Source organism: Oratosquilla oratoria, chromosome 7, assembly GCF_046742065.1.
Source record: "Oratosquilla oratoria isolate Oo_2021 chromosome 7, ASM4674206v1, whole genome shotgun sequence".
Lineage (NCBI taxonomy): Eukaryota > Metazoa > Arthropoda > Malacostraca > Stomatopoda > Squillidae > Oratosquilla > Oratosquilla oratoria.
Window position 1 is genome coordinate 75,077,703 of NC_134783.1, and position 23,894 is coordinate 75,101,596.

A 23,894-nucleotide genomic window follows, 5' to 3' on the forward strand; every position below is an offset into this window, starting at 1 on the left:
ATAAATGAGTGCATAGAGGGATTAGGAAGAAATGTCAATGTAGTTGTATTGGGAGACCTTAATGCTAGGGTAGGAAATGAACCAATAGATGGAGTGATTGGGAAGTATGGAGTTCCAGATAAAAATCGTAGTGGAGAATTGATGGTGGAGATGTGTCTTGAGAGTTGATGATAGCAAATACAGTGTTTAGGAAGAAAGTCAAGCGTAAGTACACATGGGAGAGGGTGGTGGATGGAAGGGTGGTAGATAGAGCGTTAATGGACTAGAAATATAGTAGGAAGAGTTAAGGATATACATGTCCTAGGGGGAGAGAGTGGGGGAATGTCATATCATTTTCTGGTGGAAGGTAAAATGAGAGTGGAGAATAGGTGGAGAAAGAGGAAAAGGGCAGAAGGTAGGGAGGTACTTAGAGTGAACTGCTTAAATGAGAAAAAAAAAAAGGAGAATGAGTATAAGAAGCTGAGAGAGGAGTGGGAGGGAGTGAAGGATAGAGTAGAACTAGGAGTGGAGGAGGAATGGGGATGGTTCAAGGAGGGAGTCATAAGGTGTGCAAAGATGGTGTGTGGAACAAGGAGGGCTGGAGGAAATAGAAGGAAGGGTAGTGAGTGGTGGGATGAGGAAGCAAAGAAGGGTGTAGAAGAGAAGAAGCAGGCATTCATAGATTGGCTACAAATTAGGACGAGGGAATTGTATGAGAGGTACAAAGTAAAGAGAAGGGAAGTTAAGCATAAGATAAAGGAAGCAAAGAGGAGAGCAGATGTGAAATGGGGTAAGAGTATGACAGAAAATTTTGAAAGTAATAAAAAGATGTTTTGGAAGGAAATTAAAAGAGGAAGAAGAGGCGAATCAAGTAGAGAAGAAAAGGTAGAAGGTGCAGATAGAGAGATGATAATAGAAGAGAAGGCAGCGAGAGTATTTTAGGGAGTATTTTAGAGAGCATTTTAGGGAGTTGCTAAATGTGAAGGAGGATAGGGAGGGAAAGGTTGTTGCAGTGAGAAGCGCTAAGAAAATGAGAGTGATAAGTGAGGAAAATGAAGGAGAAATATGGGAAGGATGAAGTGAAAGCAGCTGTTAAGATGATGAGAGCAGGGAAGGCACCTGGGTTGGATGGATGCCATGCAGAATGTCTGAAGAAAGGAAGTACAATTATGGTGGACTGGCTGGTGAGGTTTTTCAATGTTTGTTTAAGAGAGGGTAGAGTGCCGGAGGACTGGAGGAGTGCCTGTATAGTTCCACTTTACAAGGGAAAGGGGGACAAGTGTGAGTGTAGTAGTTTCAGAGGGATCAGCCTGTTAAGTGTAGTTGGGAAGGCTTATGGGAGGGTCTTGATTGAGAGGATTAGGAGAGGAACAGAGGGAGTAATTGGTGAGGAACAGTGTGGGTTTAGGACAGGTAGGGGTTGTGTAGATCAGATTTTTGTGTTAAGACAGATATATGAGAAAGCTATAGGAAAAGGTAAGGATGTTTTTTGGGCTTTTATGGATCTGGAAAAGGCTTATGACAGGATAGACAGGAAGGCACTGTGGGAAGTACTGCAGATATATGGATAGGAGGAAAGCTGTTAAGAACAGTCAAGAGTTTTTACGAGAGTAGTAGAGCTTGTGTTAGGATTAGAAATGGAGAAAGTGACTTCTTTGAGGTAAAGGTAGGACTTCATCAGGGATGTGTTTTGTCGCCCTGGCTGTTCAATCTTTACATGGATGGGGTGGTGCGAGAGGTGAATGCAAGGGTAGTGGGTCAGGGGTTGGAGATGGTTAAAGAAAATGGAGAAAAGTGGGAGGTGAGCCAGTTGTTGTTTGCTGATGACACTGCGCTTGTAGCAGGATCAGAGGAAGGATTGAGGAAGTTAGAGACAGAGTTTGAGAAGGTGTGTGAAAGAGGGAGGCTGAAGATAAATGTGGGCAAAAGTAAGGTGATGAGATGTACAGGAGAGTGACAGCAGGCTGGAAGTAAGCATAAAGGGTGAAAGACTGGAGGAAATGGATAGTTTTAGATACTTGGGTGCGAATGTGGCAGGAAAGGGAGCAGTGGGGGTGGAGGTAGAATGTAGATTGAGAAAAGCAAGTAAATGCCTTGGTGGATTAAAAAGTGTAATGAGAAATAGACATCTGGGAATGGATGCTAAGAGGAGGTTATATGAAGGAGTGTTTGTGCCAACAGCACTGTATGGGGCAGAAACATGGAACATAAGAGAGGAAGAGAGGAGTTTGAATGTGTTTGAGATGAAATGTCTGAGAAGTATGATAGGGGTTACTAGGCTAGATAGGGTGAGAAATGAGGAGGTGAGGAGGAGAACAGGGGTGGAAAGGGAGCTGGGAGATAGGGTTGATGAAAGAGTATTGGGATGGTTTGGACACATGGAAAGAATGAGTGAAGAAAGATTAGTAAAAGAAGTGTGGAAGGCAGAGGTGAAAGGAGTGAATATGAGGGGGTGACCAAGGATGAGATGGATGGATGGGGTGAAAGGGGCATTACAAAAAAGAGGAATGTCTGTGGAAGAAGGATGGGAGAGGACAGAAGATAGGGGTGAATGGAGAAGGGTTGTGTCTGAATGATACTGTGATGCATGAGAGGGAGTGGGTGGGGAATGGGGGGTGAGGAAGTATGTATGAGAACAAATTTGATGCAGCCTGAAGGGATTTCTCCCCGTCTTCTTTTCTGCATGAGGGGACTGAGAGGGGAGGTCATCGAATTTATGAAGTGGCCTTGCTGTGGATGTGCTGTGTCTTGTGACACTGCTTCTGACCCAGGGCAGTGGACAGGATGCAGGGATGACCCGTCATCTAGGAGGTGCCAAGATAAGAGGGAGGGTGGAGGGGAGTGGAATATATAGGAAATGGAATGGGAGGGAGTGGTTTCTATGCCTTTTTCTTTTTGGCTACCCCCCGTGTAGGGGGAAAAATTCTTTGGTATATGTATGTATGTACTTGATTCACCTCTTCCTCTCTTCATTTCTTTCCAAAACATCTATTTATTACTTTCAAAATTTTCTGTCATACTCTTCCCCCATTTTGCATCTGTTCTCTTCTTTGCCTCCTTTATTTTATGCTTTATGTCTCTTCTCAAGGTGCAGGGATGACCCGTCATCCAGGAGGTGCTCAGATAAGAGGGAGGGTGGGAGGGGTGTGGAGTGTATTTGGGGATGAAATGGGTGGGGGTGTTTTTGTGCCTTTCCCTTTTTGGCTACCTCCCTTGAAAGGGGGAAAAAGCCTTGGTATATGTATGTATGTACTTCTCTTCTCTTTTCTTTGTACCTCTCATATGATTCCCTCATCCTATTTTGTAACCAATCTGTGAAAGCTTGCTTCTTCTCTTCTACAACCTTCTTTGCTTCCTCATCCCACCACTCACTACCCTTCCTCCTATTTCCTCCCATCCTCCTTGTTCCACACACCATCTTTGCACACCTTGTGACTCCCTCCTTGAACCATCCCCATTCCTCCTTCACTCCTTGTTCTACTCTATCCTTCACTCCCTCCCACTCCTCTCTCAGCTTCTTATACTCTTTCTCCTTTTCTTTCTCATTTAAGCAGTTCACTCTAAGCACTTCCCTACCTTTTGTCTTTTTCTTCTTTCTCCATCTATCCTCCACTCTCAACTTACCTTCCACCAAAAAATGATCTGATATTCCCTCACTCTCTCCCCTTAGAACATGTACATCCTTAACTCTTCCTACTCTATTCCTGGTTACCACTATATAGTCCATTAATGCTCTATCTACCACCCTCCACTACAATTCTTACCTGGAACTCCACACTTCCCAACCACTCTGTCTATTGGTTCATTTCCTACCCTAGCATTAAGGTCTCACAAGAGATCTACATTGACATTTCTCCCTATTCCCTCTATGCACTCATTTAAATCCATCCAAAAAGCCTCCCTTTCCTCTACACTCTTCTCACTACCAGGCCCATATGCACTTACAAAAACCCACATCTCCCTTCCCAGTTTCACCTTCATCCACATTAACCTTGAAGAAACCTCCTTCCACTCCACTACACACTTACCTATCTCTTCACTTACTAGTATAGCTACCCCTTCTCTCCCTCATCCCCTTTTCACTCCTGAGAACCTCCCAACTACACTCCCAAACTCACACTCACCCCTCCCTCTCAACTTAGTTTCAATGCCAACACATCCATACTGCCTATCTCTTCCCTTTTACTCTCATCTATATCAAATTCACACACATTAAAAGATCCAAACCATAGGGTACTGGTTGGAAAACTCCTAGACCCTCTTATGCCTTTACTTGTTTTAGGAATGTCCCCTTTGGGGCTACAGGGAGAAGGATGCCTAGTCCTAATCCCTGTCCTGTTTTTGTCGCCTCTTATGACTCAAATGGGAAGACTTGGTGGCAGTATTCTTTCCCTCCACCACAGGGGACAAAGCATGACACCAAATATCTGAGGTGTAATTCAACATACTGGACCCTAATTTCAATGGAGAAATGTGCATGACAGTACTGTACAGTGGCAGTGAAAAGTTTGGGCGCAAAATTATAGGCACCCCAACTTTCCCCTAAACTCAAAACATGCGAAAAATACAACTTTCCACCCAAACTTTTCGCTATTTTTCAATGCTAGCGTTTGTACCCGTATTTAGCCGAGACAATACACACTATTTGGCAACTCTGTTTAGGCGCACTCAATGTCACATGGAGTCACTTTCTAAACATCTCTCACGGAGAGTAGTCTTTTTTTTGTGGTGGTCTCTGTTTTGTGCCTTGACATCTCCGTAATGGGAAGTGGTAAAGAGCTGGAAAGAGAGACAGTTGTTACAATCATAACCCTCTATAAGGAGGGTTATAAGTGTAAAGATATTGCTACTCGTGTGGGAATTGGAGTGCATCAAGTGCAAAAGTGGACCAAGAAATTTCGAGACGAAGGAAGTGACATCATTCGTACTCCAAAGCATCGCTCTGGTCGGCCAAGGAAGATATCAAATCGTACTTCTACGGTTCTAACTGCCTCCTAATAACCGTAGGAGGCAGTTAGAACCGTAGAAGTACGATTTGATATCTTCCTTGGCCGACCAGAGCAATGTTTTGGAGTACGAATGATGTCACTTCCTTCGTCTCGAAATTTCTTGGTCCACTTTTGCACTTGACGCACTCCAATTCCCACACGAGTAGCAATATCTTTACACTTATAACCCTCCTTATAGAGGGTTATGATTGTAACAACTGTGTCTCTTTCCAGCTCTTTACCACTTCCCATTACGGAGATATCAAGGCACAAAAACAGAGACCACCGCAAAAAAAAGACTACTCTCCGTGAGAGATGTTTAGAAACTGACTCCATGTGACATCGAGTGCACCTAAACAGAGTTGCCAAATAGTGTGTATTGTCTCGGCTAAATACGGGTACAAACGCTAGCATTGAAAAATAGCGAAAAGTTTGGGTGGAAAGTTGTATTTTTCACATGTTTTGAGTTTAGGGGAAAGTTGGGGCACCTATAATTTTGCGCCCAAACTTTTCGCGGCTACTGTATATTCAACAATCACAACCAATATGAGCTATTCTTACATTTTATAGCACAGGCATAATCACAGATGGCGCATTTGAAGGGTTTCAGCCCTGTGTGGAGACGGGCATGACGATGAAGATCTGAGCTGGTTTTGAAAGCTGCTGAACATCCCTCTTCCATACAGTGGAAGGGAGTATCCCCTGAAACAAATACCTAATTAAGTAAACCATCACAAAATTCATGTTACAACATGCAAAGGAATAAATTATCATAAAAAAATATACATATCTATGAAAAAGATATATATGTGTGCAAGTTTACAAACATGACTATAAAAGAGATTGATACTGTACTGAGGTTCATGTCTAATTAACTCCTTTGCAACGAAGGCAAAGGAGGAAATGGACTTGGGAATTTCAATCAGGGATGATCTACCACCAAAGTCATGCAAAGAAAATATCAGGAGAGACTTATTCATACATATACGAAAAGTTTTACCCCCTTACAAAGGAAGTAGCCAAAGTCACAAGGCACAATTCCACTCCTGCCCATTTCATCTCTGCCTGCTCCACTCCCGTTTGCCACCCCTCTTGCCCTCCCTCCCTTTTTTCTTGGCTCCTTATGGATGACGGGTCATCTCTGCATTTTGCCTGTTGTTCTGGGTCAGAAGCAATGCAGCAAGACACAGCACATCCACAGCAAAGCCACTTCACTTAATCAGCAACCCTCCCTCTCCATCTCCTCATGCAGAAAAAGAGAAGACAGGGAAAAATTCCTTCAGGCTGTGCCAAAATATCATTCACACATGACCATTCCCTATGCCCCCCATCCCTCACCTACTCCCTTCCATGCACCACAGCATCATCCATAATTTGCTGGAAAATATAAGAGTGTCATTTCACTGCATCGGAGAAGACATGATAAAAAAGATCAGAGAAAGACTGATTTCTTGTAGACTGGAATATGCAGTAGTGGTGTAATCACCACAACTGGAGAAAGATACAGGAAAAATAGAGAAAATACAAAGGGCAATATCCAAAATTATTCCAAATCTAAATGGCATGACATAGGAGGAAAGATTGAAAGAAAGAAAGAAAGAAAAAAAAAAAAATTCCCACATTCAAAGAGCTAAGAGTGGCAACATAATAATGATATCAAGACCAGAGAAAGATGAACAAAAAGTGGACAGAGAGGACCTATTGGTATGGGATGAAAGATCAACATGAGGCCATAGTAGAAAAAAAAATGAAAAAGCAAACTTGTTTAATATTAGAAAATATATTTTTTCACATAGAAGTGTACACTTATGAAACATGTTGAATGAAAGTATAATCCAAGGCAACACCATAACTAAATCTAGGGCAATGTTTGATGAGTGGTGGCAATGAGATGGGGCCCACAGCTTCAACCTCATTTCCTACAACTAGGTACACTCTAGGGAGGGAGTGGGTGGGGGATGGGGGAGTTAGTGAGTATGAGTGAACGATATTCTGACACAGCCCAAAGGGATTCCTCTTCATCTTCTCTTTTTCAGCATAAGGGGATGGAGAGGTGGGTCACTGATTAAATAAAGTGGTCTTGCTATGAATGTGCTTGTCTTGCTGCACTGCTTCTGACCCACGGCAGTGGGCAAGATGCAGGGATGACCAGTCATCCAGGAGGAGCTAAGAAAACATGGAGGAAGGGATGGTGAATGGGAGTGGGGTATATGGGAATGAAATGGGTAGGAGTGGATTTACACCTTTTGATTTTGGCTACCTCCCTTGTAAGTGGGAAAAAGCCCTTAGTATATGTATGTAAGTACACTTTTTAAATCTCTCCTACTCTTCCACCATACACTCCCCTTCCTATTTTATCATTTAACTTTCATATATTTTCTTTATCATGACAATATTACTTTTCTTTAGCACTCCCTTCATGACAAATATAGACAACTACTCCACAAAATCATAAGAAATTAAACCAGGCATTTTAGTTACCAGTATGAGTTCGAAGATGAACAGTAAGCTGAGATCCATCTCTGGCTTTGTAAGGACACATCTGACACCTGCAAACAATACAGAAGCTATACAGGTTACTGAATCAATATGAGCCAAATTATTTAAAAAGCATTGGAATTTTTTTCTTTGGAAAAGGATACATACATACATGTACCAAGGCTTTTTCCCCCTTACAAGGGAGGTAGCCAAAAAGGAAAAGGCATAAAATCATTCCCACCCATTCCATCCCTGAATACACTCCACACCCCTCCACCCTCCCTCTTATCTTAGCACCTCCTGGATGACGGGTCATCCCTGCACCTTGTCCACTGCCCTGGGTCAGAAGCAGTGTCGCAAGACACAGCACATCCACAGCAAGGCCGCTTCATTAAATCGGCGACCCCCCTCTCTCCATCCCCCCATGCATAAAAGGAGAAGACGGGGAGAAATCCTTTCGGGCTGCGTCAAAATTTGGAAAAGGATGAGTTTCATTATTGGGTACCAAACCTATCTATCTATATACCAAGAGCTTTTTCCCCCTTACCAGGGAGGTAGCCAAAGTCAAAGGCATATACTCACTCCCACCCATTCCACTTCTATCCACCACCCTTTCCTCCCTTTCATCTTAGCTCCTCAGGAATGACTGGTCATTCCTGTATCTTGTCCACTGCCCTGGGTCAGTTTAATCTCCTTCAGATCTACTAGGTCCTAATATTGTATTTACCTTATTGTACTTGACAGTAGTATACAAAAAAGAAGAAACACTCATGGAATCCTGTCTCTTACTCTTCAACTTATCTTTTCTAGCATGCCTTGGCTAACCACTTCCGTTGTAAGGGGGAAGAAGCTTTTTGGTATATATGGAGGTCATTGCCAGTTACCTGAAGGACATGTGTCTCAGGGGTAATAGGCTGATTAACCAACACAAAAACTGAAATAATATATATACTATATATAGATATATATAATTCTACATACCAATAGGGTCGTTCATCAGTGTGAACTCTGGAATGCTTCTTCAAGCTTCCAGAGTCTACTGTACGATAACTGCAGCCTGGTACTGTACACCAGTAAGGCTTAACATTGGTGTGAATGCGCCGGTGTAGTGTCAGCTTATCAGTGCGAGAAAAAGCTTTTCCACACTCTGCACATACAAATGGCTTTTCTCCTAGTCATGAAGAGAAAAATAAATTAGATGTAACATTGAGGTTTAGTTTTGAAAATCACATCTTCACATATTACACAACAATTATCTTTTCAACTTATAGTATACGCCAAAAGATTAGTCACAAATATAATCATGGTGCTAAATATCTGTTTTAAAAATTAAAGCATATTCATGAAGATTTGCACCATAAGTCATAATACAAGTACACAACCCATTACCCAAAATTCTGAAAACTGAAAAGTCCCAAAATCTGAATGGTTTTTGTAGAGGGTGGTATGCGTCATAACAAGTTTCATTTGGCGTGAAAATTCAGTGGTGTGCCCAGAATTCAAATGCCCCAAAATTCAAACTTGAAATTCTAACAACAACAAAAATTAAGAAATTTTTGCCCCAAATTACAAAAAAAAAAAAAAAAAATTGAAATCTGAATAATTCTCAAATGCTCAGGATGTTTCTTGGGTATGTTCATCTTTACATTGTTCCTCTACCCACATTCTTTGAGCACTCAGTTTCATTATTGAAGCAGTATTGAAAGCATCTGTGATTTTTATATTATTTTTTGTTATTTTCCTGGAATTTCAGTTTTTGTCTTGGCATTTGAATAGCCTTCTAGAACAAATTCTATTCAAATTCTAAGGCACCATGGTAGACCTGACCCAACACCGACACTTGGATAATGTGACTATGCTTGGCAGGTATGCTGCCATTTACTGCCAAACGCCTTTTGCACCGCAGTGTGCATGTGATGCAATGTGGTGAAGTGTTGCAGTTATATGTATGTGTACTCAAATCACAGCCCATTGCTCTTGTAACTTAATTGCAAATATGTACTTACTTTTGTGAATGTGCTAATGTTATCAACTTTATTTTAATTTATTCTGTTACATCATTTACCCATTTATTACTGTAGCATATAAGTTTCCATAAACTGTAACAACATTTATAGTCTTCCATTATCCCACATAGGTGTGAATAATCATCTCTGTACAGGCTTTGTATAACAGATGTCACTCAAAAATCCTGTTACTGTCAAAAGCATTCTGATGACATTTGAACATGAATGTTAGCGACTTTATTTTCATTTTTTCTATTAGTTATCCCTACTGTGGTGGGGGGGAAAGAATGCTGCAACCAAGTATTCCCACTTGGATCGTAGGAGGCGACAAAAATGGTACGGGGATTGGGACCAGGCATCCTTCTCCCTGTAGCCCCACAGGGGACACTCCTAAAAAAAGTAAAGGCATAAGAGGGTCTAGGAGTTTTCCAACCAGCAGCCTAAGGTTTGGGTCTTTTAATGTGCATGGATGTGGTACAGATGAGAGTAAAAGGGAAGAGATAGGTAGTATGTTTGAGAGAAGAAAGATGGATGTGTTGGCTTTGAGTGAAACTAAGTTGAGAGGGAAGGGCGAGTGTGAGTTTGGGAGTGTAGTTGGGAGGTTCTCAGGAGTGAAGAGAGGGCAAGGGAGAGAAGGGGTGGCTATACTAGTAAGTGAAGAGATAGGTAAATGTGTAGTGGAGTGGAAGGAGGTTTCTTCAAGGATAATGTGGATGAAGGTGAAACTGGGAAAGGAAATGTGGGTTTTTGTAAGTGCATATGGGTCTGGTAGAGAAGATTGTAAAGGGAGGCTTTTTGGATAGCCTTAAATGAATGCATAGAGGGATTAGGGAGGAACGTCAATGTAGTAGTATTGGGAGACCTTAATGCTAGGGTAGGAAATGAACCAATTGACGGAGTGGTTGGGAAATGTGGAATTACAGGAAAGAATTGTAGTGGAGAGTTGATGGTGGAGATGTGTCTAGAAAGTTGATGATAGCAAATACAGTGTTTCAGAAGAATGTCAAGCATAAGTACACATGGGAGAGGGTGGTGGAGGGAAGGGTGGTAGAGCATTAATGGACTATGTAGTGGTAGACAGGAGTATAATAGGAATAGTTAAGGATGTACATGTGCTAAGGGGAGAGAGTGGGGGAATATCAGACCATTTTTTGGTGGAAGGTAAGTTGAGAGTGGAAGATAGATGAAGAAAGAAGAAAAGGACAAAAGATAGGGAGGTGCTTAGAGTGAACTGCTTAAATGAAAAGGAAAAAGAGGAGGAGTACAAGAAGCTGAGAGAGGAGTGGGAGGGAGTGAAGGAAACAGTAGAGCTAGGAGTGGAGGAGGAATGGGGATGCTTCAAGGAGGGAGTCACAAAGTGTGCAAAGATGGTGTATGGAACAAGAAGGACAGGAGGAAATAGAAGGAAGGGTAGTGAATGGTGGGATGAGGAAACAAAGAAGGTTGTAGAAGAGAAGCGAGCTTTCACAGATTGGTTACAAAATAGGACAAGGGAGTCATATGAGAGGTGCAAAAAAAAGATAAGTAAAGCACAAGGTAAAGGAGGCAAAGAGGAGAGCAGATGTGAAATGGGGTAAGAGTATGATAGAAAATTTTGAAAGTAAGAAAAAGGTATTTTGGAAAGAAATTAAGAGAAGAAGAGGAGGTGAATCAAGTAGAGAAGAAAAGGTAAAAGGTGCAGATGGAGAGATGATAATGAAAGAGAAAGTAAGGGGAAGATGAGCAGAGTATTTTAGGGAGTTGCTAAATGTGAAAGAGGTTAGGGAGGGAAAGATAGTTGTAGTGGGATGTGCTAAGAAAATTATCGTAATGAGTGAGGAAAATGCAGGAGAAATAAGGATGAAGTGAGGGCAGTTGTTAAGATGATGAGAGCAGGTAAGGCACCTGGTCTGGATGGATGCCATGCAGAATGTCTAAAAAAAGGAGGTACAGTGATGGTGGACTGGCTGGTGAGGTTATTTAATGTTTGTTGGAGAGAGGGTAGAGAGCCAGAGGACTGGAGGAGTGCCTGTATAGTTCTGCTTTACAAGCGAAAAGGGAACAAGTGTGAGTGCAGTAGTTTCAGAGGGATTAGATTGTTAAGTGTAGTTGGGAAGGCTTATGGGAGGATCTTGATTGAGAGGATTAGGAGAGGAACAGAGGGAGTAATTGGCGATGAACTGAGAGGGTTTAGGACAGGTAGAGGTTGCATAGATCAGATTTTTGTGGTAAGACAGATATGTGAAAAAGCTATAGGAAAAGGTAAGGATGTTTTTTGGGCTTTTATGGATCTGGAAAAGGCTTATGACAGGGGAAACAGGAAGGCACTGGGAGGTTTTGCAGATATACAGGATAGGAGGAAAGCTTCTAGGAGCTGTCAAGAGTTTTGCGAGAGCAGTAGAGCATGTGCCAGGATTAGAAATGGAGAGAGTGAGTGGTTCAAGGTAAAGGTGGGACTTTGTCAGGGATGTGCTATGTTGCCCTGGCTGTTCAATGTATACATGGATGGGGTGGTGCGAGAGGTAAATGCTAGGGTGGTGGGGCAGGGATTGGAGATGTTTAAAGAAAATGGAGAAAAGTGGGAGGTGAGCCAGCTGTTGTTTGTGGGCAACACTGCGCTTGTAGCAGGATCAGAGGAGGGATTGTGGAAGTTGGTGACAGAGTTTGGGAGAATGTGTGAAAGAAGAAAGTTGAAGATAAATGTGGGTAAAAGTAAGGTGATGAGATGTACAAGGGGAGAAAGTGGCAGTAGACTGGAAGTGAGCATTAAGGGAGAGCAACTGCAGGAAGTGAATAGTTTTAGATACTTGGGTGCGAATGTGGCAGGAAAAGATGGAGTGAAGGTGGAGGTAGAATGTAGATTGAGAGAAGCGAGTAAATGCCTTGGTGGATTAAAAAGTGTAATGAGGAATAGACATTTGGGAATGGAGGCTAAGAGGAGATTGTATGAAGGAGTGATTGTGCCAACAGCACTGTATGGGGCAGAAACATGGAACATAAGAGAGGAAGGGAGGAGTTTGAATGTGTTTGAGATGAAGTGTCTGAGAAGTATGATAGGGGTTACTAGGCTGGATAAAGCTAGAAATGAGGAGGTGAGGAGGAGAATAGGGGTGGTAAGGGAGTTGGGAGATAGGGTGGATGAAAGAGTATTGGGATGGTTTGGACATATGTAAAGAATGAGTGAAGAAAGACTAGTAAAAGAGGTATGGAAGGCAGATCTGGAGGGAGTGAACATGAGGGGGCCTAGGATAAGATAGATGGATGGGGTTAAAGGGGCTTTGGGGAAGAGGGGAATGTCTGTTGAGGAAGGACAGGAGAGGACAGAAGATAGGGGTGAATGAAGAATGGTTGTATATGGATGATGTTGTGATGCATGAGGTGGAATGATTGGGGGAATAGGGGGTGAGGTAGTATGTGTGAGAAAAATTTGACGCAGCCCAAAGGGATTTCTCCCCATCTTCTCCTTTTCTGCATGAGGGGACGGAGAGGAGGGTCACTGATTTAATGAAGCAGCCTTGCTGTGGATGTTTTGTATCTTGTGACTGCCTCTGACCCAGGGCAATGGACAAGATGCAGGGATGACCCGTCATCCAGGAGGTGCCAAGATAAGAGGGAGGATAGAGTTGGGAGGGGAGTGGAGTGTATTGGGGATGGAATGGGTGGGAATCATTTTTATGCCTTTTTCTTTTTGGCTACCTCCCTTGTAAGGGGAAAAGCTTTTGGTATATGTATGCACCAGTTTATTACTGTAACATGTAGTTAAGATATAATGCCACTAACTTTCTTTTTTCCACTTAGGTGTGGATATTTTTATGTTTTCCTGCAGAAATATTACAATTTTGTGTATGATTAAATCTTTGGTATCTATGGCTTAAGTTATCCCCACTGTTTCATTATTCATGTTTTTTATTATTTCACTATTTCATTTATCAGTACATCACTCTATAAATAAGCTGTAATAATACCAAAGTCTTTATTTATCCCAATTATTTGAGTATTTACATGTTTCTGCTGTAATAAAAATGTTCATATGTGGGATGCTGTCCGAACTTCATTGGGACAACTAATATTTGTTCCAAAATCCAAAAAATCCAAAAATCTGAAATGCTGCTGACCCCAAGGGCTTTGGATAAAGGGTTGTGTACCTGTATTTTTTGTTGTAAGCATGATCAGTATTCTTGGTGACACCACAGCATGAACTACTCAGTTGCTTATTTCCATCATTAGTGAGTTGTTATACTGAAATTGTGCTCATAGTTTTGGTGCTACTGTCCCTTGCAAGGCAGTTAAATAAGGTAAATTTGTAAAGTAACTGGCCTGTAGACTTGTTCTGTGTAAAGGTGGGTGAAGTACTTTCATGACAATAGAACAGCTTGCTTCCTCATTTCCAGATCTCACCCTGATAAGACACATATATCTCCATCCAGGACTTCAAATATTATCAAGAAGCAAGCTGACAATGATCCAAAGCTTTCAGTATGGGAAGTTAAGGAAAGAACCTTAGACTTCTTGTTGGAGTGTCATTGTATACAGTGCAAAAATGACTGCATCAGGATACTGATTATCACAGTTGCAAGCATTTGAAGAAGCCACATTTACCTCACTGCCAGTGTCAGGAGAATTGTTTTTCCTAAGAAACACAGTGTTTGGGATATACTGAAATGATAACAAAATAAAAACAGGTCCTTTGGTGTGATGAGGTAGTGTTTACAGTGACTGGTAATTATGGGAATGTATAGATACCCTAGATGTGACCTTATAGTATCTATCTATATACCAAAAGGCTTCTTCCCCCCTTATAAGGGAGATAGCCAGCCAAGGCCATACCCATCCCACGCCCATTTGTTTCCCTATAATATTACCCAAAATTAAATGATAAACTAAAGGAATTACTATGAGATGCTGTGATTATTTACTTCATGGCTTTGGGAAGTGCAGTACCTTAATTTTTATGCACAATGGTTTTCTCCGTCACATTGTTAAAAATATTAAATATTGGCTACAAGATAGCTGTGCAGACTCTTTGTTTAAAGGGATCTGAAGTGCAAACACTTCATCTCCACTAAGGCTTGTAGCCTGGATTTGGAAGATCTGACAGTCTCCTAAAATATTTAAAACATGTTAACAAATGTAAAAGAAGACCTTAAATATAAGGTACTAGAAGAAGGAAGTACTTATCACAATACCTTAAACACGTAGTTAGCCTATACTTCTTTGTGAAATGAATATGTGACTAATCTTTTGGTGAGTATTGTATATGTCATTTCCAACAATGTGAAGTTGCTAGGCATGGAAGAGAAAAATTCTCAACCATTTCATTTTCATCATACTCAAACTTTTCGCTGCATTGTCAATTCATTCTTGGTATACTCCTTTCATGAAATGGATCATCATCTTAACCTATACATTCTCATTCAACTCATTTTCATTTTATTCAAACTTTTCACTGTATTGTCAATTCATTCTTGGTACACTCCTTTCATGAAAAGGATCATCATCTTAACCTATACATTCTCATTCAACTTACTCTGTCACCCACAAGCATTTCAGCTTGTTCAACATCCTAACCATATGCATTTATAGCTTCATTTACCACATCCAGTGGCCTATGATGGGTACCTGCAAGTGGTAATCCTCCAAAATGGATAATACAGTATCTCTCTGCTGTTCCTTTCCAATTCCCTCATCTCCATCTGAAGGTGGAACCCTGAGGGGATGATACTTAGTCTCCAAACTGAGCCCAGGTTCTCCATCAACTTCAACTGTATTTTCTCCATCTTTTAACATAAGGATAAGCAACACTGAGTGACTGCTTCCCTCCTCCTACTACTTTCAGCTGGTGACTTAGAAACCGTCCCACATTAGTGCAACACAAACATCCAAAGTTTTTCCTCACAAAGATCTAGGGGCTGCAGGTTTCTAGTCAGTGAAACTCAAGGTAACAATTATTATTATCATTTACCACATCCATCTGCTGTTTCCTTGTTATACCCCTTGCATTCACTCCCAAGTACCAAATTCATGAATTCTACTGTCATCCATTCTCATGATATATAATCAGACCACCTCAGCTTTGCCTATTCTAAAACAAGAAATGAAAGTAATACCTGTGTGTTTGCGCATGTGCCTGTTCATATCCTTTACATAAAGTGTCATGAAATTGCAGTTTTCCTCTGGACATATTTTCTCTTTTCCTTTGCTTCTTGATAAAGCTTCAATATCTCGATTATTATTTGAAGCAAGCTGGTGAAAAATATTATCTTTATATAAGCAAGAAATAAGTTATAATATCTTCATACAACATTTATCTTTTACAGAATAACTTACCTGGTGTTTACTTTCTTCAGAAACTTCCACTTTCATACTCGCAACACTTGTTTGTACTTCCCGCACGTTTACCTTGGGCATCCTGCGGTGGCCTCCCCGTTTGGATGCTTGTGTAGTTTTTGTATTTGCATGTGAGGTTTCCCTATAGTTAATCACTTGCCCTGTATGGTTACTACTAAGAGGTGCTTGTTGCTCATGCTGATTGTGGTGCTGCTGGTGTGGTACTTGGTGAGGAAGTTGCTGTTGCTGCACATCAGCTTGATTAACTATTTGTGTTGGTGCTGATGTGTAGTGAACATGAGGAGTACTTGATGTAATCACGTTAATTGCTGAAGAAATGATGGGCTCTGTGACCATATCTGTGGAAAGAATTTATAGTAATTTATAATAGTTGTCTTAAGTTCTACCAATTGGAAACATGCAGCCCCACAGTGGCTGGCAATAGTCCTCACAGCTTCCTGTATATTTCTTTGGGAAGAAAGTTTGGATTGTTATCTGTGTTGTATTAGTGTGGGACAGTTTTTATATTATCAGCTTACAGTAGTACAAGGAAGGGAACAGTCACCAGTTGTTAGTTCTTCTCACTGAAAAGATGGAGAAAATCCAGTTGAAGTTGTTGATAGAACAAGATTTTGGACCCAGTCTAGAATGTAAGTGGCAGCCCCATCAGGCCCCAGATAATATATACACAGTATGTGTATATAGAAATGAGGGAGGGAGGGGGGTGAATGGGAGTGGAGTATGTGGGGATGAAATGGGTGGGAGATTTTATGTCTTTGTTTTTGGCTACCTCCCTTGTAAAGGGGAAAAAGCCATTGGTATATGGATGTATGTATGTGTATTTACCTAGTTGTATTATATGGGAAGGGGAGCTCGTAGTGACCCGTCTTTGTATCTCTCAACATCTAGTCTGTTCTTAAATTCTTGCATGGTTTTTGCACACACTATTGTTTCATCCAATTTGTTCCAAATTTGTGGAAAACTTTTTTTTCAGATCTCTTCTATAACTATCCTTTTTGAGTTTCTTTTCATGTCCTCTTGTTTTTCTTTTATCCCACCTTAATAAGTCTTCTCTATCAAGGACTTCCATGCCTTTCATGATTCTGTAAATGGCCAGTAGATCTCCTCTTTCTCTTCGTTGTTCCAAGGTTGGTAGTTCCAGTTTAGACAATCTTTGTTTGTATGTTAATTTTGAAAGTGTTGGTGCCATCTTTGTCTCCTGCTCACCCTTCCCCCACTGAGCTGGGTGAAACCCCAACTTTTCTTAAAATATATTTACATTTGTTCACTTAGCTCAGTGACTATACAAATTAGATGAATTTCATGTACATCTAGGGATGAAGCAGTCCTTGTTCACCTATTTCAAAGCTTTCCATCTCAACAATGCAAAGAAAAAAGTAATTATAGCAAGTATAAGATAAGGAATATAATTTTAATGTTTATACAGCATTTTGCTTATTATTGCTGTGTCCAGTCATTATGAGGCTGGTTGTAAAATTTAATCTGTCTTCTGTGATATAAAAGTCATGAATATGACTGTGATTTCACATATCCCATAAAGTGACACATAAAAGAGAAAATGAAAGGTTTATATGATTATCTTTTGATACTGGACGAGTGGCAGGAAGCACAGCATCTTGCTCCCTCCCTCCCTCAACCCAAATTGATCTCATGAGTCAAAATTGAACATGACTTCAGTACATACTGCTCATGGTTTTTCGATCTCGATTAGTTTATGGCTTTCATCATCTCATATTCATTATCTTCTTGAGTCTTTGAATACAGTTGTACCAACATATATGGTCAGAAGAGTGACACTCAGATTGGAAATTGAAATATTTAGATATGAAAAAGTTCATGAGTTGCATTGTAGCAAAGGGTGAGCAGGGCTGCCAACCAAAAATGCAGGATTGACTGAGATTCTTTGAGTGAATTGCCTATAAGTTTCCACCTTCTTTCAGTATTTCACTTAATGCATGCTTTGTGTCTTCCAACACTTTGGAATGGTCACTTTCTGTCCAAGAATATGTTTTTGGGGGCACATATATCACTACAAATTCTCTACTTTTCATGACACTGTTTTCAACTTTTATCATAATCAATTCCACATTATCATTACCCTGTTATCTTTGTCACATTTAAGCCTTTCTTAGTCAAAAACATGACTCCTCCATCCTGTTTCTCCTCTCTATTTTTTATCCTATGGTTATATAAACCTTGTCCCACAGTATTTGGTGGTAGTGGGCCTTTTAATTTCATCTCCACATTTCCCATTATATCCTGTTTCTCTTCTGCCAGATAATCATTTAATTTATTTAGTCCTAAAGTTATGCCGTGTTAGTATACATTATTTTTTACTTGTTCCTTTTTCCTCCTGTTTTGTTTCATTTCCTTTATATATATATATATATAATATATATATATATATATATATATATATATATATATATATATATATATATAATATATATATAATATATATATATATATATGTATATGTATACTATTTCCTCAGCCTCAAATCCAGTACTCAAAAAAAAAAAAAAAAATCTTTTCGGTCTGTTCTTCTCTCTCTTTTTTTTTTTTTTTTTTTTAGTGTCTTTTCCCTCTCTTTTTCCTCATCACTCATTTCTGTTTTATCCATATATATTTGTACTCTCCGCTTTTTGCCAACTTTGCAGTTTTTGTTGGTACTTCTTCCACTATCATTTGAGACCTTAGTTTAATCTTTACTGGTCTGTTTTTTTTTTTCTTCTTTTTTTTTAAGAGTACTATTCTATGCACTTCTATTTCCTTTTCCACTTCTTGCCCATCCTCTTGTATCTCTTTCAGAATTTCTTTTATTTCTTTCTCCTCTTTTTCTCTTAACCCCTTCCATACGGTGCCGCACACGTAGGCGTCATGGACTTAGATCTCGGTGGCAGCAGCCAATGCCAGCCGTACGACGTGTCGTAATAATACTCGCATCATAAAATATAGTCACCGCTTATATCGATCGTTCTCTCTTCACCCGTGAATTTTGATAACCATAGAAAATGCGATTACAAAAGAATTAGAAAGAATGTCATTATGGAGGGGCGACTACAATAAATATAATCAAGACGCCGATATGGCAGCCTCGCGAATACACTCACTCCCCATGACGCCTACGTGTGCGGCACCGTATGGAAGGGGTCAAGTATCTAGCTACATTGTGATTTTCTTTAAAACCATAAACTACTATACACTTTTTTTTATCAACTGTGTCTCTGACCCAATTTTCTCTCTCTTTAATTACTTTAATGACTGTTTCTTTCACATTTTCTTCCACTTGTACAATTTCTTTAAAGTTATTTTTTGGTTTTCTTGTTCCACTTTCCACTGATTTTTTATTTCTTGGAGATCTATCTCTTTTATGGTTTCTGCAACTTTCTCAGTCACTGCTTGTATTTGTTCTTTTACTACTTTTTTCAAAGCCTCAGTTTTGTTTGTATCTTCTTTTTCCATTCTTTTGTTCTCACTTTAGACTATGTTTAATTCCTTTTTTAGATCATCAAGCTCCCTGTTTATTTCAATCTATTTCAATATTTCTTTTTTTTTTCAGCTCAATGACTTCTTTATACATTACCCTGTATTCAGCTTTCAGATCTATAATTTCATTTATTAGTTCTGTCATCTCCTGATTTCTTAGAATTTTTTATACCTTGTTTCTCTTTCCAACTCTATACTTCTACCTAGAATACCATTTTCCTTTGCAAACCCTATAAAAGCATTTTCATACCTTCAATTCGTCATTGGCATTTCCATGTTGCAACTCTTTTTTGGGATGACACCTAACAGTGATTCAACCTACTGTACTTACATCCAGTCTTCTCTTTGTTGGTTCACTACATTTTTGTCTATCTTCTTCATCTTCCTCCACTTTAGATTTAAACCAGTAAGTGAAATTACTCTATTATATCATTTTGGTCCCTTGATACAGTAAACAAAGCTTCCTGTGCAATACCAACTAGTCATTTCCACCAACTTAGTGAAAAAGCGCTGTACCCCAGAGCTCGTTCTAGACGTCCATTCCAGACGGTGGTCCATGCTTGTACTTACCTAGTTGTATTATATGGGAAGGAAGCTATGCTCAAAGTGACCCATCTTTGTATCTTTCAGCATCAAGTTTGTTTTTAAATTCTTGAATAGTATCTGCACACACAATTTATTCCAGATATCCACCACTCTGTGTGAGAAGCTATTCATTTTCAGATCTCTTCAATAACTATCCTTTTTGAGTTTCTTTTCATGTCCTCTTGTTTTTCTCTTGTCCCACCTTAATAAATCATTTCTATCTAGGACTTCCATTCCTTTCATAATTCTGTAGATAGTCAGTAGATCTCCTCTTTCCCTTCTTTGTTCCAGGGTTGGTAGCTTCAGTTTGGACAATCTTTGTTCGTATGTCAATTTGGAGAGTGTTGGTGCCATCTTTGTTGTTGCTCTTTGTATTCTTTCTAATTTCTTTATATTCTTTTTAGTACTGGGTGTCTATAGTGTCGCAGCATATCCCAATCTTGGTCTTATCAGTGTAATTAATATTTTCTTTACCATTTCCTCATCCAAATAGTCAAAAGCCACTTTCATTGACCTTAGTAAATTGAAGGTTTCCCCAACTATTTTGTTGATATGCTTGTCTAGTGACATGTCTTTGCTGATAATTACTCCTAGTTCCCTTTCCAAGCTCAATTTTGTATTTCCTTGATATTCTATTTTTACTTTTTCCAAACTTCATTATTCTATATTTCCTGATGTTAAAGTTCACTTCCCACTTTCAACTCCATTCAAGACTTTAAGTCTTTCTGTAGTGATTTACAATCTTCCTCTGTACTTACTTTCTTTAACCCCTTCCATACGGTGCCGCCTACGTAGGCGGCATGATGAGCAAGTGGATACGCGAGGCTGCCATATCGGCGTCTTGATTATATTTATTGTAGTTGCCCCACGCGTTTTGACATACTCTCTAAACTGTCTTCATCACATTTTCTATGGTTATCAAAATTCATGGGTGAAAGAGAGAACGATCGATATAAGCGGTGACTATTTTTTATGATGCGAGTATTATGACGAAACATCGTACGTCTGGCAGCTAATGCTGCCCGCAAGATTTTGGCCCATAGTGAAGTGGTTAATATTTTTGCATCATCTGCAAGGATGTTCATATAACATTCCACACCTTCATCCATGTTATATATATGGGAAACATAATCAGAGCCAATACTGAACCTTGTGGGACTCTACTTATCATTACTTCCCAGGTCATGTATTTGTCTCTAAGTACTACCCTCATTTTTCTCCCAATCAAGAAATTTTCCATCCATTCCAATAATTTTCCTTGAATACCACATATTGATTCCATTTTTCTTAATAGCTTTTTGTGTGGTATTTTATCAAATCCTTTGGTAGATCTAGAAAAGCACAATATGTCCATCCATTGGTTCCTTGTACTATTACTATTAGTATCGAGTACAAGCAAATCAAGTTAGTGGCACATGATCATCCTTATCTATGTACAAATTGTGTTGGATTCAGTATATTTTTTTCTTCCAGATATCTAATCCATCTATTTTTGATAACTTTTTCACATATTTTTGCTACTGTGCTTGTCCCCTCCTTTAAATATTGGTACAATATTTGCATTTTTCCAATCCTGTGGTACCTTTTCTTCTTTGAGTGAGTAAACAAATATCTTGGATATTTTGTCCATTGGCTCATCTATGCATTCTTTTAATATCCAGTTTGCAATTCCATCTAGACCATGTGATTTTCTGACATCAAGGTTTTTTATTTGGTCTTTAATTTCCTTCTGTGTCACAGTTATTTCTTTCATTGGGGGGTACCTTTCTCTGTATTTCCTCCCAAATTTGTGTACTTTCAATTGTGAATACAGATTTAAAATGTTTGTTCATAATTTCAACCATTTCTACATCTTCTACATATTCATCATTCCAATGACACAATTTCACTATTTCTTGTTTATCGTTTAGTTTGCCATTCACATACCTGTGTGTGTGTATTTACCTAGTTGTATTTTACGGGAAGGGGAGCTATGCTCGTTGTGTCCCGTCTTCATATCTCGTTTTATGTAAACTGTTTTTAAATTTGTGTATCGTTTTTGCACACACCACATTTTCATCTAACTTGTTTCAAACATCTATCATCCTGTGGGGAAAGCTGTTCTTTTTCAGGTGTCTTCTATAACTGTCTTTCTTGATTTTCTTTCCATGTCCTCTTGTATCTCTACTGTCCCATTTTATTAGATCGACTCTATCAATAGTTTCTATGCCTTTCATGATTCTATAAATAGTTATCAAATTTCCTCTCTCTTCTTTGCTCTAATGTCTGTAGCTCAAGTTTTGATAGTCTCTCTTCATATGATAGTTCTGAGAGTGTTGGTGCCAATTTCGTAATTGCCTTTTGTATTCTTTCAAGTTTTGTTATACATTTTTTTGTACTTGGTGACCATGTCATTGTTGCATACTCCAATCTTGGTCTTATCAAAGTGACTAGTATTTTCTTCACCATTTCTTCATCCAGGTATATAAATACCACTTTGAGTGTTCTTATTAAATTATAAATTTCTCCAAAAATTTTGTTTATATGTTTCTCAGGGGACATATTATTCATAATAATGACTCCCATGTCCTTCTCATTTTTTACTTTTCTGATTTCTTCCTCTCCCAATTTATATGATCCCACTACTCTTTTTTGCTTCTTCCAAATTCCATTATACTACACTTCTTAATATTGAATTCCATCTACCACTTCCTACTCCATTCCCATACTTTATTGAGGTCACTCTGAAGCGACTCACAATCTTCAACAGTGTTCACTTTTTTCAATAATTTTGCATCGTCTGCAAAGAAGCTCATATAACTTTCAATTCCTTCGTCCATATCATTAATATATATAGCAAACATTATTGGGGCCAGAACTGTTCCTTGTGGAACTCCACTCATCACTCATCCCATTTAGATTTCTCCCCGTCTTCTCCTTTTCTGCATGAGGGGACGGAGAGGGGGGTTGCCGAATTTATGAAGCAGCCTTGCTGTGGATGTGCTGTGTCTTGCGACACTGCTTCTGACTCAGGGCAGTGGACAGGATGCAGGGATGACCTGTCATCCAGGAGGTGCCAAGATAAGAGGGAGGGAGAAGGGTGGAGGGGAGTGGAATATATAGGAAATGGAATGGGTGGGAGTGGTTTCTATGCCTTTTTCTTTTTGGCTACCCCCCATGTAAGGGGGAAAAAACCTTTGGTATATGTATGTAAGTATGTATGTATGTCTCTTATCACTACTCTCATTTTTCTTTCTTGCAAGAAGTCTTCCATCCACTTTAGCAGTTTGCCCTGTATTTCTCCTGCAGTTTCTAGTTTATTTAGCAGTTTCTTATGTGGCACCTTATCAAAAGCTTTTTTCAGGTCTAGAAATGCACAATCAGCCCATCCATCTCTTTCTTGTATTACATCTATTAACCTTGAATAAAAACACATTAAGTTTGTGATGCATGATTGTCCATGTCTAAATCTAAATTGCCTTGGATTTATTACATTTTTATTATAATTTTTTTTTCAAATGCCTTCCTCATCTAATTTTGATAATCCTTTCACAAATTTTAACTATCGTACTTGTAAGAGAGACCGGTCTATAGTTGGGGTCTTCCTTGTTCCCCCTTTATATATTGGTATTATATTTGCTCTTTTCCAATCTTCTGGAATTTTCCTTCTTTCAATGAACTGCTTATTAGACTATGTATTTTGTCTGTTAGTTCATTCCTGCATTCTCTCAAAATCCAGTTTGCCATTTCATCTGGTCCATGCAATTTTCTGACATCAAGATTACTCAAGTGATTCATTATTTCATTCCTTGTTACTTCTATCTCTTTCATGGGGGGGCATTTTCCTCACAGTTGATATCTCTAAGCTGTATGTTCTCACTCGTAAACACCGATTTCAAACGCTTGTTCATAATTACTGCCATTTCTATTTCCTGTGTATTCAGCTCCTTGTCGTAGTTTTTCTAATTCTTGTTTGTTTTTCAGTTTGTTGTTTACATATTTGTAAAATAGTTTTGGTTGATCTTTACATTTTTCTATGACATCTTTTTTGTATTTTCTCTTT

General features: G+C 39.4%; 1 protein-coding gene across 1 annotated transcript in view; it reads right to left on the reverse strand.

The window, feature by feature from the left end:
* LOC143027217 (uncharacterized) overlaps positions 1-23,894 on the reverse strand; it is a 70,709-nt gene that overhangs the window by 30,373 nt on the left and 16,442 nt on the right. Inside the window, exons 5-9 of the mRNA XM_076188402.1 lie at positions 15,758-16,116; positions 15,538-15,673; positions 8,427-8,616; positions 7,449-7,516; positions 5,529-5,669 (exon numbers count right to left, since the gene is read on the reverse strand). Coding sequence (XP_076044517.1) covers positions 5,529-5,669; positions 7,449-7,516; positions 8,427-8,616; positions 15,538-15,673; positions 15,758-16,116 — 894 coding nt within the window. The remainder of the gene's footprint in view (positions 1-5,528; positions 5,670-7,448; positions 7,517-8,426; positions 8,617-15,537; positions 15,674-15,757; positions 16,117-23,894) is intronic.